The sequence below is a fragment of the Penicillium bovifimosum genome (genome assembly GCF_028826915.1).
Source record: "Penicillium bovifimosum strain IBT 22155 chromosome Unknown utg000004l_segment0_segment0, whole genome shotgun sequence".
NCBI classification, from domain to species: domain Eukaryota; kingdom Fungi; phylum Ascomycota; class Eurotiomycetes; order Eurotiales; family Aspergillaceae; genus Penicillium; species Penicillium bovifimosum.
Genome location: NW_026622713.1, coordinates 1,534,013 through 1,547,199, shown reverse-complemented (window position 1 = coordinate 1,547,199; position 13,187 = coordinate 1,534,013). Strand labels below are relative to the sequence as shown.

At 50.9% G+C, this 13,187-nt stretch overlaps 5 protein-coding genes across 5 annotated transcripts; 2 read left to right on the top strand and 3 right to left on the bottom strand.

Annotated features, from left to right (window-relative positions):
- Positions 1–42: 42 nt before the first annotated feature.
- On the top strand, positions 43–2,697 carry N7515_004894 (RINT-1 family protein; the record flags this gene model as incomplete). Its single annotated transcript, XM_056665638.1, has 5 exons — positions 43–189; positions 247–494; positions 550–855; positions 906–1,047; positions 1,099–2,697. 5 exons carry the CDS (start codon positions 43–45, stop codon positions 2,695–2,697), a joined length of 2,442 nt encoding a protein of 813 aa, XP_056522588.1.
- Positions 2,698–3,594: 897 nt separating this feature from the next.
- On the bottom strand, positions 3,595–4,383 carry N7515_004893 (uncharacterized protein; the record flags this gene model as incomplete). The annotated part of the gene is made up of 1 exon (XM_056665637.1): positions 3,595–4,383. One exon carries the CDS (start codon positions 4,381–4,383, stop codon positions 3,595–3,597), a length of 789 nt encoding a protein of 262 aa, XP_056522587.1.
- An 829-nt stretch (positions 4,384–5,212) lies between these two features.
- N7515_004892 (pyridoxal phosphate-dependent decarboxylase family protein) lies at positions 5,213–7,013 on the bottom strand (the record flags this gene model as incomplete). Its single annotated transcript, XM_056665636.1, has 2 exons — positions 5,213–6,886; positions 6,966–7,013. 2 exons carry the CDS (start codon positions 7,011–7,013, stop codon positions 5,213–5,215), a joined length of 1,722 nt encoding a protein of 573 aa, XP_056522586.1.
- Positions 7,014–9,038: 2,025 nt separating this feature from the next.
- On the bottom strand, positions 9,039–9,938 carry N7515_004891 (uncharacterized protein; the record flags this gene model as incomplete). Its single annotated transcript, XM_056665635.1, has 1 exon — positions 9,039–9,938. One exon carries the CDS (start codon positions 9,936–9,938, stop codon positions 9,039–9,041), a length of 900 nt encoding a protein of 299 aa, XP_056522585.1.
- A 1,659-nt stretch (positions 9,939–11,597) lies between these two features.
- N7515_004890 (uncharacterized protein) lies at positions 11,598–12,419 on the top strand (the record flags this gene model as incomplete). The annotated part of the gene is made up of 1 exon (XM_056665634.1): positions 11,598–12,419. One exon carries the CDS (start codon positions 11,598–11,600, stop codon positions 12,417–12,419), a length of 822 nt encoding a protein of 273 aa, XP_056522584.1.
- Between the last annotated feature and the right edge of the window lie 768 nt (positions 12,420–13,187).

Sequence of the window (13,187 nt, the reverse complement as noted above, 5' to 3'; positions counted from 1 at the left end):
CGTTCGCGACCTCGCGTTTCCGCCAAGTTTCCTTCTCCAACAATGGCTTCCCTCACAAGTTTATCTTCACATGAGCGGACTCGGGTTGAAGATTACTTGAATGACAAAATTCAAGTCTCTGCCGATCTAGAGAGCTTAGATTCGCTGCTCTCTACTCTTCGCGCGCAACAGGAGCTTCAGCGGAAGCAGGTACAGCCCCTCTCCACGACGGGTTAAAAACACTACTGATACAAGGCAACCCGACAGCTAGCGGAAGCCAGCGAAGCGCTCTCAAATGCGACGAAAGCCTCCAACGACCATGCCGAAGCCACTCGGAAGCAGGCTGAAGCGTTCACCGCGGAGCAAGCGGACATCGACCGACGATTGATGGCTATCACACAGTCCGAAACCAGCGATGCGGCGGTACGGAGCTTGGAGAAGAGCATGGAAAAACTCCAGCGACTTGAATTATCCAAGGGATACGTTGAGTTGCTGAAGGAAGCCGAGGAACTAAGGTACTGCCACACATTCTCGATTCGTGAGGGGCTGGATACTGAGAGAGTGATACAGCAAGCGAGCTTTAACATACATGGAGTCTGACCCACGAGCCGCTTTGGAGCCATATTCGCGACTACAAACCATTGTCGGACTGTTGAAGGATGCGCAGCCTGCTGCAGAGGGAGCAGCTCCTCATCTCGTCGACTACACGGACAGATTAGCGTCTGCATTGAAGCAACAGATGAAGAAGTACTTTGGCGACCGTCTGCAGAAGACTTTGGAGGAATTGAAATGGCCGACACGACAACTGAATGTCATCGATCAGCTCCTGGCTAGGTGGAGGGAAGATGTTGAATTGTTGATCGACCTACAGTTACCGTATGATCAATTACTCCGTGCCTGGAAGCAACTTCTGACTTCATCTACAGTGAACTTCAAAGTCGCGATTCACTGGTTGGGATGAACCTTGAGCCGCAAGTACTGTTCCCGCTAGAAGTGATGGTGCATCATCTGGAGCTCCGATTCAAGTACCACTTCAGCGGAGACAAGCCCACCAACAGACTCGACAAGGTAAGGTGGCAATGGCGCCACTTCAAAACATAGTACTAACTTATGTCCTAGCCTGAATATTTCCTCTCGCACATCACGGACCTGATCAACCAACATGGCGGTTTCTTCGTTTCTTACCTGCAGCCCATCTTTGATGAAAGGGCCGAGGCAGTCGGGCCAAGTCTGGAATGGAACTTCTATAATGCATCACATAGCTTCATTACTGCATTGCTTCCTATGCTGACGCAGAAGATCAACCTGTTCCTCCCTCAAATCGCAGACTACCCTCAACTACTCAGCCACTTCATTCACGAACTCATGAAATTTGACAACGAGATCCGAGAAACCTGGAACTATATGCCGGATCCATACGCGGAAGATAACTGGAAAGGCATGACCTGGGTGGTGTTGACCAAACAGGGTTGGTATGGTCGATGGCTTCAGGTTGAGAAGGAATTCGCATTGGCGCGATACAAAGACATTATCGACACGACAGACAGTGGCGATATTGACTACGACGGCATGGAGCTCACTGCAACGAAACCGACGAAGGCTGCAATCCGTGTCAATGATCTCCTCGAAACCATCACCGAGCGCTACCAGCCCCTATCCTCTTTCAGTCAGAAGCTGCGCTTTCTCATTGACATTCAAATCACCATATTTGACCAATTCCATGAGCGTCTCTCCTCTGCGCTGGAGGCTTATCTCGCGCTGACGTCCACGCTTGGACGCACTGTACAGGGCGCCGACGGGCAAGCCAGCGTGGAAGGAGTTGCAGGTCTGGAGCGACTCTGCCGAGTCTTCGGAAGTGCCGAGTATCTCGAGAAGAAGATGGAGGACTGGAGCAACGATGTATTCTTCGTCGAGCTTTGGGCCGAGCTTCAAGACCGCGTTCAACGAAATCGCGACAGCGGCCGGAACGTGGCCGGTACTATGTCCATTGCAGAGGTAGCATCACGTACCTCGCCCGCTGTCACCGGCGACAATAGTACCCTCGCGACCTCATCGGAAGGCGCTCTCTTCGACGAAACAGCATCCGCATACCGTCGTCTCCGACTCCGTTCAGAGGCCATCATCACATCCACCTTAACATCCAACATCCTCGGCGCCTTGAAGCCCTACTCCAGGGTATCCGCCTGGGCAACACTGTCAACTCCCTCAGCCACAGCAACAGCCTCTCCCCTCTCGCCCACCTCCGGACTCTCCCACGCAATGCGCGTCCTATCCACCCAACTCTCCTTCCTCGCCCGCGCACTCGGAACCGCGCCTCTACGGCGAGTCGCGCGTCAGCTGCTGCTGTCCGTGCAGAACTATATCTGGGACAGTATTCTGACCAAGCACAATTTCTCCGAGACCGGAGCCGCCCAATTCGCCAGTGATGTCGACCATCTCTGTCACGTGGTGGACTCGGCGCTCGGTTCTAGCCACACTGGCATCTCGTCTCGGGCTATCAGGAGACTCAGTGAGGGACTGCGTATCCTGTGCTTGAGCGCGGCCGAGCATGAAGAGGATGCAACGCAGGATGCGGAGTTGCGACTGTGGGATGTGGAGAAGAGACTGTTTAGGGATAATGAGAGTGCAAGGGGTGTGCTTGCTGAACTGGAAATTGAGTCTCTGTCCGAGGCTGAGGCGAGGTCCGTTTTGGAACGAAGGGTTGAGATTGGCAGTTGATGGATTGAATAGCGCACTATGCTCTACTCCCTGGCCTGACTTGGGTCAGATTCAGGATAAATCCGCGCGGTATCGTTAGCGTAAAGTATTAACCAATACATTAATGAGACTAGTATCCGCTATTATATGATTGGCTTATCTTATCCAATTAGCTAGTAGGCCAGGATCTGCCAATATTGCATTAGCTCCTATTGGTCCACTGAGTAACTACATAACAAACATCTTCAGCGCGTTGTTTTTGGAGCCGTTCGAGCGCGTCTCTCACACCCAGTGATCTGCCTGCCAATTCATTTCCTACCTACCTTAACCTACTACCAATTCACCATGGCTCCGAAGCCGGAAGCGTAAACTTGATGAAGTTATCGCTGAGCTACCCTCTCGAGAAGAACTGGGCGCGCGAATCGAGCTGTTGGCCGTACCCTCTTGCCCACGGCCACCGCGGCTGCAGCTACCTGATGGGCTCAATATCGATAGCCCATATGCACTTTTCTCTTTGTTCTTCTCCGACGAGATGTTCGAACACATCAGTCGGTCTACCAACGAATACGCCCGATGAAAACGACCGCGAGGGGTTGGTGAGAGCGAGAGCCCTGGGACTACGCCTTGTGGTGGCCGCTCCTGGAAGGATACCACAGCCGCAGACATCAAGGTCTTTGTTGGTATTCTGATATACATGGGTGCCATCCCTTTGCCTCGTGTGGAAAACTACTGGCAAGATGATAAGTTCCAAAGGCCGTCTTTTCGTCCTCATATGGGTGTAGTGCGCTTTGAGCAGATCAAGCGCTATCTGCATATCTCTTGGCCAACTACCAGAGATCCCCGCCGGCCAGAGGATAAGTGCTGGTGGTCCAAGCTAGAACCTCTAGCGTGCGCGTTTCAAAGAGCTGCTGGACAGTATTATACTCCAGGGAACCCCCGAGCCTCGGAGGTATATAACGTACCCCACGGAATCGACTTGATATGGTCTTTCAGCTCGACGAGCTGAGGGGGGGTCCCGCCTTGCCTACGAGTAGTGCCGCATGCGCCACATCTTAAATCTCGCAGGGCTTCGAAAAGGGCAATGGTTGAGAAGTAGTTGTCCAAGTAAACGCTATATAGCGCTTGGTTGGCATCTGCGTTGGCAGCCTCGTTGACATCCGTGTCGACAGCCGTGTTGGCAGCCGCACTGGCATCTGCGTTGGCAGTAGGCGATCCAGCTTGGCTACTTGAGAACCCTGGTAGCTTGCAAATCGTCGCTATCACCATTGAGCCTGTAGGGCTAAGACCAGGCCAGCGAAAAAGGTCCACAATACCAAAGAGACGGCTACTCCATGTGAACGTCCGAATATAGCCATGCTCAGCTAGGGCGAATAATTTGTACCCCTGCTTGATGGGCTTATTCGGCATCTTCACGGTATGCTTTGAACGGCCAAAACAGCGAACCATCGTCTCATCAATTGAGACATTGGACCCTGGAGTATAATACTGTCCAGCAGCTCTTTGAAACGCGCACGCTAGAGGTTCTAGCTTGGACCACCAGCACTTATCCTCTGGCCGGCGGGGATCTCTGGTAGTTGGCCAAGAGATATGCAGATAGCGCTTGATCTGCTCAAAGCGCACTACACCCATATGAGGACGAAAAGACGGCCTTTGGAACTTATCATCTTGCCAGTAGTTTTCCACACGAGGCAAAGGGATGGCACCCATGTATATCAGAATACCAACAAAGACCTTGATGTCTGCGGCTGTGGTATCCTTCCAGGAGCGGCCACCACAAGGCGTAGTCCCAGGGCTCTCGCTCTCACCAACCCCTCGCGGTCGTTTTCATCGGGCGTATTCGTTGGTAGACCGACTGATGTGTTCGAACATCTCGTCGGAGAAGAACAAAGAGAAAAGTGCATATGGGCTATCGATATTGAGCCCATCAGGTAGCTGCAGCCGCGGTGGCCGTGGGCAAGAGGGTACGGCCAACAGCTCGATTCGCGCGCCCAGTTCTTCTCGAGAGGGTAGCTCAGCGATAACTTCATCAAGTTTACGCTTCCGGCTTCGGAGCCATGGTGAATTGGTAGTAGGTTAAGGTAGGTAGGAAATGAATTGGCAGGCAGATCACTGGGTGTGAGAGACGCGCTCGAACGGCTCCAAAAACAACGCGCTGAAGATGTTTGTTATGTAGTTACTCAGTGGACCAATAGGAGCTAATGCAATATTGGCAGATCCTGGCCTACTAGCTAATTGGATAAGATAAGCCAATCATATAATAGCGGATACTAGTCTCATTAATGTATTGGTTAATACTTTACGCTAACGATACCGCGCGGATTTATCCTGAATCTGACCCCCAAGGGGATAGGACCATCCCGATTATGCTAGAATCTCCCGCCCTTCTAGCCTATGATATTGGCTCATACTGCCCCTCGGGTGTTAACTCTATGAATGACCCTTTGTATTTGCATTATATCTCCTGTGTATGTCGTATGTAACTCTTAAATCCCTAGACTCTATATGCGAAAGTAAATCACAAACCAAATCATGCCTCTCAAACACGGTGAACAACAGGTCCGTGACCATGCTCACCAGGCCTCTTCCTCGGAACACTCGAGTTACTCGCCTTCAAACGCTCAACAATCCCAGGCCCCACCTCTTCAATAGCACGAACAAGTGCATCAACAGTCTCCTTGGTCGTCTGTACATTCGCCACACAGCGGAAAAACTTCCCATTTCCAACCGCATCCTCATCACCACTAGGCGGCGCAAAGTCCACCATAAAGCCCTTAGACACAATCGCATGCGTCACCTGCTCCGTGACCTTACTATTCTTCTTCCCACGCATGATCTCATCCGAGACCATGCCGCGCGGGTAGACAAACTTCTTGCCCGGTGCATAATAGAAGCACACCTGCAAACAAGGCGGGGGGTTCTCACTGATCAAGATGAAATCAGGATGTTGTGCGACGGTATTAGCCATATGAGCGGCGATACTGCAAGCCGAGTCAATTTGCTGCTGGTAGCCCTCATTACCGTAGTAAGTCCAGCCTAGGAACAACTTGAGCGAATCCGCACGACGGCCGCATTGGAGGGTCAGATCGGCTAGATCCCATACTTCTGCGGACTCGATCTCGGTTCCGGACTCCGGGATTGCTGCATCGCCGTTGGTAGTCGGCTCGTCGTCTTCGCTGTGGAACAGGTATCCGGCGGGGAGGGTGTTGGCTTTGTGGAATTGGCGGATATCGGAGGCTAGCAGGTACGAGCATGTGACCGGAACGCCGAGCATTTTGTGCGGGTTGATGGCGATACTGTTTGCCTTTTCTGAACCGGCTAGCTTGTGCTTCTGGTTTTGCGAGAGGACGAACGAACCACCCCAGGAACCGTCGATGTGGAACCACAGGTTGTATTTCTGACAGATGGCTGCAATCTCATTGAAGGGGTCGAAAGAGCCCAGGACAGTCGTGCCGGCCGTGGCATTGACATAGAACGGTGTGCGGCCTTCACTCTGCGCCTTTTGGACCAGCTTCTCGAGCTCACTCGGGATCATGCGACCCACACTGTCAACGGGAACACCCCAGACAGCACTGCTGCCAAAGCCCAGCATCTGCGCTGCCTTTTCCACGCTGTAGTGGCCATGCGCACTTGTGAAAAGCACGAACTTGTACCCGCCATTTCCGTCGGTTTTCGTGCTCGGGTAGAGGTTGTTGCGCGCAATGACAATGGAGGTGGTATTCGATGCGGATCCGCCCTGTACGGAGATACCGCCAGCCCGGGGCCCGTTCAGTCCGAAGAGATTCGCCAAGCGCTGTCCGGTGAATTTCTCAATGATTGTCAGCGCGGGCGAGACTTGGTAGACATGGACGTTGGTGTTCAAGGTAGCGAGGATGAGCTCGGCTGCTACACCTGGCGCGTTCGTTGATGCATACAGCTTGTCCAGGAAGCCTTGGTGCCAGGTGTTGACTGAGTACTTTAGGACTTTTTCCAAGACTGAGATGAGGCCTTCTTGTTTGGTGCCCTTCTCCGGGATCTCAAGTTGGAGGATCTTTTGCAATTCTTCCGGGGTTTTGTAGTTTACTAGCGATGTTCCGGCTGGTCCGGTGTGTCCGTTGCCATTGGTGCTGTGTCCATTTGTGCCGTTGCTGCCATTTTTCTGGGGGGAGTCTCCGAGAGACTCGTCCGCGGACCGAATAAAAGGAATGAGAAGGTCTTCAACTGCTTTCAGAAGCTGCGTCAAAGCATGTTAGTATGAGGGGAACAAAGAATTCAAGCGGGGTGCAGATCATTGCAGTATGGAGTTGACTCACGCTTTGCACCTCTTCAGCTCGACCGGTGGGTTGCGCAATGCCTGACATCTGTATATGTTCTATGTTTTAGTATGTATGAAGCTAAGAAAGACAAGGCGCAGTTCTATGCGAAAGGAAAGGAAAAGGAAGCAAAGTAGAAGCGTAGTTGGAAAGGGAAAAAAGTTCGGCGCAGTCTCGGAGATGGCGATAATCCCGCAGAGCCTGACATCATCCGCACGGTGAGCATATTAACTAAGAGTTGCGGTATTCTCGCAAGAGGCTAATTGTTTATTTTGTATGTGTCAACCAAGTATTTAATGAGCAGTCAGCAGATCTAGGTACTATTCTGATACATCACAATTAAATAAGAAAATTCAAGCTTCGGTGGATCTGCAGGAACCCGCCTGCACCAAGCACGGGATTGTTCTAGCCCTAAAGAAAAGCACCATAATAGAAGTCGCCCAAACCTGTGTCATCTCCTTCCATACTAGCTACTTGCTAGATAAATGAACTGTGGAAGAATATGTTTTGTATTGATATGTTCGTACATGTATTGGCTGAAACAGACGAACTTCACACAGCCAAAGACTGATAGCAGGGGAAAAAACGGAAGAACCTCATAGAACGCAGGGGTATCCTTGAAGTAAAGAACAAAATGCATCCAACTCCAGATGTTGGAGAGGTGCAAACAAAGGTATATCCATATTTCTCGTAGATCCCATGTTGTAGACAGCCGCCGGAATCGTTGGCGGAAGGAAGGAGCAAGTAAAGGTGGACATATCAAGCGGGGATATGCCACGAGCCCTGTAAAATCCCCAACAGTTAGCAAAAGAAGCTTAAATTGGGGATGAATATGTCTTACCAAGGTGGTTTGTGATGGGCCGATTGTTGATGAGGGCGAAAGCCCAGAAGCTCCGATTGTTCGACGCAGACCGCTAAGAATGTTGTACAGCGGCCCGAAGGCTTGAATGTAAACCCAATGTCGAGTGGATCACAGTACGACCCTGTCCGACGAAGCTTGGAAAAGACGAGCATCATAAATGTGGAGGCGGAGTGGAGGAGGAGAGAGGGACCGATAGCCGTGATGTTTTGGGATCGGCCGGTTTGCGTGCTGAGCTGTGAGCAGCTTCCTGTCGACTCGTGTACCTCTGGTGCTCATCACTGTGGGCAAGCGAGGAATGAGTAAATGCCCATCGATAAAGAGGATGGATGAGCGGCCCAGGCATCTTTGACGATCGGCCGGAGGAGTGGGTACAGAGATGAGAGGAGTGAGGAGTGAGGATTGAAGAGAAGAGAGAGGAGAGAGAGAGGAGAGAGAGAGGAGAGAGAGAGAGGGGAGAGGAGAGAGAAGAGGAGAGGGGAGAGAGAGAAAGTCCAACCAGGTCCCCCGGGAGCTGCTTGGACAAAGCGAATGTGCCTCTGCTGGATGACTCGAGCTGGCGAAGATGGCCATAATGGTAAGGAGCTGTAAGTGTGCTCAAACCAGCGGAGTGTCGTCTTCGAAGGTGGAATCGCCGTGCCCTAAAAGAGCTTGTTCTTTTCCTTTTTTTCTTGTTTTTTTTTAATTTTTTCCCCCTCTTTTCTGATTTCTTTCTTTTTGTTTTTTGTTTCTTGTTTCTTTTTGTTTTTTTCTATTTCTTTTGAAGGGGAAATGGGAGCCCGGCCTGTAGACTCGTTAGTGCTGTTGTCTCAAGGGCAACATTGAATTGACTTACATCGCCAGTATCCCAATAAAGATTTCGACGCATTTTGTAGAAGCATGAGCCTCTACTCAGCGGAGACGACTGTGGGACTTGTAGGTCGTCCCAGTCAGCCGTTGTTTCTTTGTCGCTGGTCTTCCGGCCTCGAAGAGGTTGTAGTTGTTGTAGTTGTTGTCTTGATTTTTTGGATTTTATGGTTTTTTTTTTTTTTTTTTTTTTTTTGTTGTTGTTGTCTTGGGCCTCCAGTGCAGCGTACTTGTCAGTAGGCTTGGGATGCGCCTGTTCCAGTTCCTTCTCGCTCGCCTCGAGTAACCTCCGCTTGTGGCGACGTCTCTTTGCTTGCGACGGACGGTTCTTCCTCTTTCTCTTCGGGGGGGACCCATCACCATCTATCTCAGGTGGGTTCCCAGGATGCTGACAGCCGCTGCCTGTGCCGTTGTTGGTGGTATTGCGGGCCGACTTTCGGTCCCGTGCCTGCTGACCCTCCGCGCGGATCCGGTGAACCCAGATACCCCCCAGCGTGAGAGAGAACAGACACGTGAGACACCGAGTCGGGATGACTGTCCACGGCCAAGACCCAAGCCAGAGTTTCATCCTGGAGATCCATCAAGCCGGCGATCAGAAAATCCAACTTATCGTACAAAGTTGAATCTTCCTCGGCCACAAGTCGCACACGTGCAATTTGCGGTTGGCCCTCAAGATCGTCCAGTATCCGCTCAGTCAAGGTCCGGACACTGAAGGAGACAAGTCGCCGTGTGTAAGCGACCAAGGCCATGGGACCTTGGAGAAAACACCAGACAACGACACACAGCAGGGGGACGAAGAGACCTTGCCCGGGTCCCGATCTAAGCGGGTGGATGTCGACAACTTCTTCGGGAAGAGAAGATGTCACTCCGGCGCTAGACCAGGCCAAACCCGGGATGGGTACCTTGAAACCGCCAGTTGCAAACCAGGACGGCATGGTATCGGCCCGCGTGAGCGGGACGATAACATCCGTTACAGGACTGATTAACAAGAAGTCGGTCGTGTTCGCATACCCATGACCGTCTGCGAGACTCACAACGGCAGTATCACCGGAGTGAGTACCACCGTTGTCAGTATCATTGGAGTAACAACTCGGGGACTTGAGAATGTCCACAGTGCCACAGACGATCCAAGACCCCGCAACCAGCTGGCAAACACCAGACAGACGCTGCCTGAATGACATCGCTGGAGCAGTGACCCCCGGAATGGGGAGCCACTGACTCCAGAGAGTCATGCCCAAGACGACCCCTAACCACGGGATCAACAACATTTTTTTTTGTATTTTTTTTCTAGGGAGGGAGGCCACGACATTAGTATATAGTTCATACATCTCAAACGGAGAAGGAGTAAGGGTAACCTAGTAGGTGTCATAGGCTCATAGATGTCATCACATCTCAACACAAGTGAGGGTAGGTAAGGGTAAGGTTAGGTAGGGTAAGGTGAGGGAGATGTGATGTGGGGGACATACTTTGAAAATGGGAAAATGGAAGCCGGCGAGGCCGGAGAAATGAGAGAAAGTGAGAAGGAATCAGGTCACAGCTGGATGCGCTGTGAATGAGATTAAAGTGGTAACTTGGGGAGAGAGAAGAAGAAGAGAAAAGGAAGAAGAGGAAAAAGGATGGGGATTATATAGATATCGGGGTCTCCCAAAAGGGAAGGGACCAGAAGGCAGCAACTCAGGACAATAGCAAACGCTGCTCTCATTGTTCGTTTGATGTGGTTTCACTTGCTCCCTTCCTGGAAAGGCAAGAGCGAGGTATCTGTCCACATGATGAGTCCTTTTCCACTGCCCCAGAGGGCTCATGGGTATGGCCACGAAGCGGGTCCTTCGCCTACAGATACATCTACTTTTGCCTCAGTTGAACTTGTCATATGGCTTGATGAATCCCATATCCTCCTATGTACATTGTAGGTTAACAGAGGTAGTAGGCGTAGTATTCAGTGAGAGATTTTGAGGCCATGGTCAATGCGAGACAGACAGCCCCAGCTAGTCAATCCATGACCCTCAGTCCAAACGGGTCCCACGTGGGCTGTGTACTACTGTCCTTGTCTTTTGGGAGGCTGGCATGCGTTAATCGCGACTCGCTGTGTCGTATCCTCGATCTGTTGCCAAAGTCGTCGACGAATCACCCTTGGTAGAGTCTCTCGGCTTCCGCTTCATGTATGGACCAGATCCCCTCAGTCGAGGCTCAAGCCCTGCCACCCAGCTCACAGTGAGAGAAAAGTCTACGCTGACTACCTATCATTCAAAGGACACATCGTTAAACCGCGCCAACGGGCTTCTGCTTGGTGAAGTAATTATGATACCCTGAGCTTGGCACCTTGACACGCGTCAGCTGGCCAGACCTGTGCCAGACTGGAGGGACCGCCTTGAATACGAAGACCTATGCGCAATCGAGAGGAGTGCACAATGTACAAGGATGTAGGGGATTCAGTTGGAGATATGAAGTCTGGTGTCTTCAGGCCAAGAAATGCGTCTGAGGTATTGTTGGCTGCAATACTCCCTAGGAGGAAAGACAGCCTAAGCGCCTCACTATCAGCACGGTGACATGTTACAACCTTTGACGCATAGAGGTACCGTTAGTGATAGAACTCGGCGCCAGGGAACTGTTGATCTTATTGCAAGCTCTCCATCGAACAGCTTTTTCGCGATGCCTGGACATTTGCGCCTATGGAGAATGGATGGCAGTTGGGACGGCCGAGCTGCATAAACTTATACCAAGGCAATGCTTAACTTAGATAACCAATGGTTTAAACTTGGGAATTGCTAAGGGCACCCCAACTTTTTGTTAGATCCGCGAAAGGCCCGGCCGATGGATTCACTGTAGCGGAGAAAGCTGCGACGAGAAAGTTCATGGAAGACGCTGGATACGGATTGAGTGCCCAAAACCAGGGACATTGTCGAAACTTTTGGAAAAACTTATTCAAAATGCGTGAAGTCAGAATCGAAAAAGCCCTCTACTACCGCACCAAGGAATTCGACAGTTACTGCAAAGGCTACCCGAAGACCTCAGAAATCTCCCTTGTGGATGCAATTCTGGAGTGGGAAACTAAATACAAACCTCATATCGAACAACTAGAGACACGGGCTCTCAGGCTCGGGAAAGGCGATTATACGCGCCTGTGTGATCTTGAAAACCCCCAGGTTGTAGAGAGGTTGACAGTCCGTGAGTCGTCTTGGAACAATGGCAGAAATGATTGGGCTTCGCCTGGCGAAGAAGAATGCTTCAAGGCAAAGGGGCTACTGGTCTTTCCCCCTGATGTCATATGCGCGCCTTTTGACAACTACTCGGTGTCAGAATTTGGGGCAGACAAGTCCGCATTTACCTTTCCCCTGCCCAAAGACGACATCTCCTTGTTCGTCTGTTCTATCGTCCCAGTACGCGAGGGAGACTTCCTTGGCATCTTTGCTGGCAATATTCGCTTTTCGACGGACGTGAGCGTCACGCACGGTATCCGCGGCCCTGTTGACAATTTGTGGCTAGACTACTCACAGGTTACTGGTACGCTGAATCAAATGCTGGTGTCGGAACCTGGTGGACCAGCAAACGTCTGCCTCGTGTGGGAAGTAATATCTGATGATATTGGGACAGAGGCTCGCACTTCATGGAGAGTTTCTGTGAAAGCCACGAAGTCTATCACGCCGTTTGACCCTCTTATTCGCGTGGCTGCTGAGCAAGAGCAATACATATTGCATTCATCCCCCGAGAATGCATGGAGAGGCTTTCTCGTACCTTGCCAGACTGACTGACAAAAGCTTGGGCTAACCTTTGACTATCTTCGAGTGCGTTCTGTAGAAAGAGACATGATGTCTGGAGCTGGTTCGCTATAATATGTATGCCAATTGATGTTCAGACCCGGCTCGCATGTCTAGATCACCTTTAGACTCTAATAGAAGGACTGGATTGAGCAATTTGAGTGCAGCGGTTCCCAGAGGACAACTGCGGATCTCGGGGGCGACTGAAGTGTCTCTGGTATCGCCCCCTCAATACCCCTTGGATTGAGGTCAGAGATATACATAGGCTCACAGAGCACTTTCATCAGCTCCAGGAACATGTGGGTCAATAATACGAAAGATGTTGCGGTTAATCGGTAGCGCTAGATCTCCACCAGTCTCGGTAGGTCGACAACTAAGCATTGACCCTATCATGCTCGATTTCCTTTGTGACTACCTCGCTGAGAAGCCTACCCTACACGTCGAAGACATAGGTAATCTTCCTACGGGAAGAGTTCAATCAATATTTTGCTGTCGTCAACTGATATTCAACGTCCTCTGTCGAAAGGTGAGAAGTATAACAGAAAGCCAAGAAGTAGGGTTCCGAACTATGAGATTTCTACCGGTATAAGCTCTCTATGTTTCGGTTATATTATCTTATGTTTTTTGATGAATCCGGATGTGAGAACATAATTCGGGTCACAATATCAACTGAATAACTTCCCTTGAGCTCTTAACGCGGGCTAATCATCGAAGAGTCCATGTTTATGGGACTTGGTAATTACAGTTTGTGTGTATTCATGG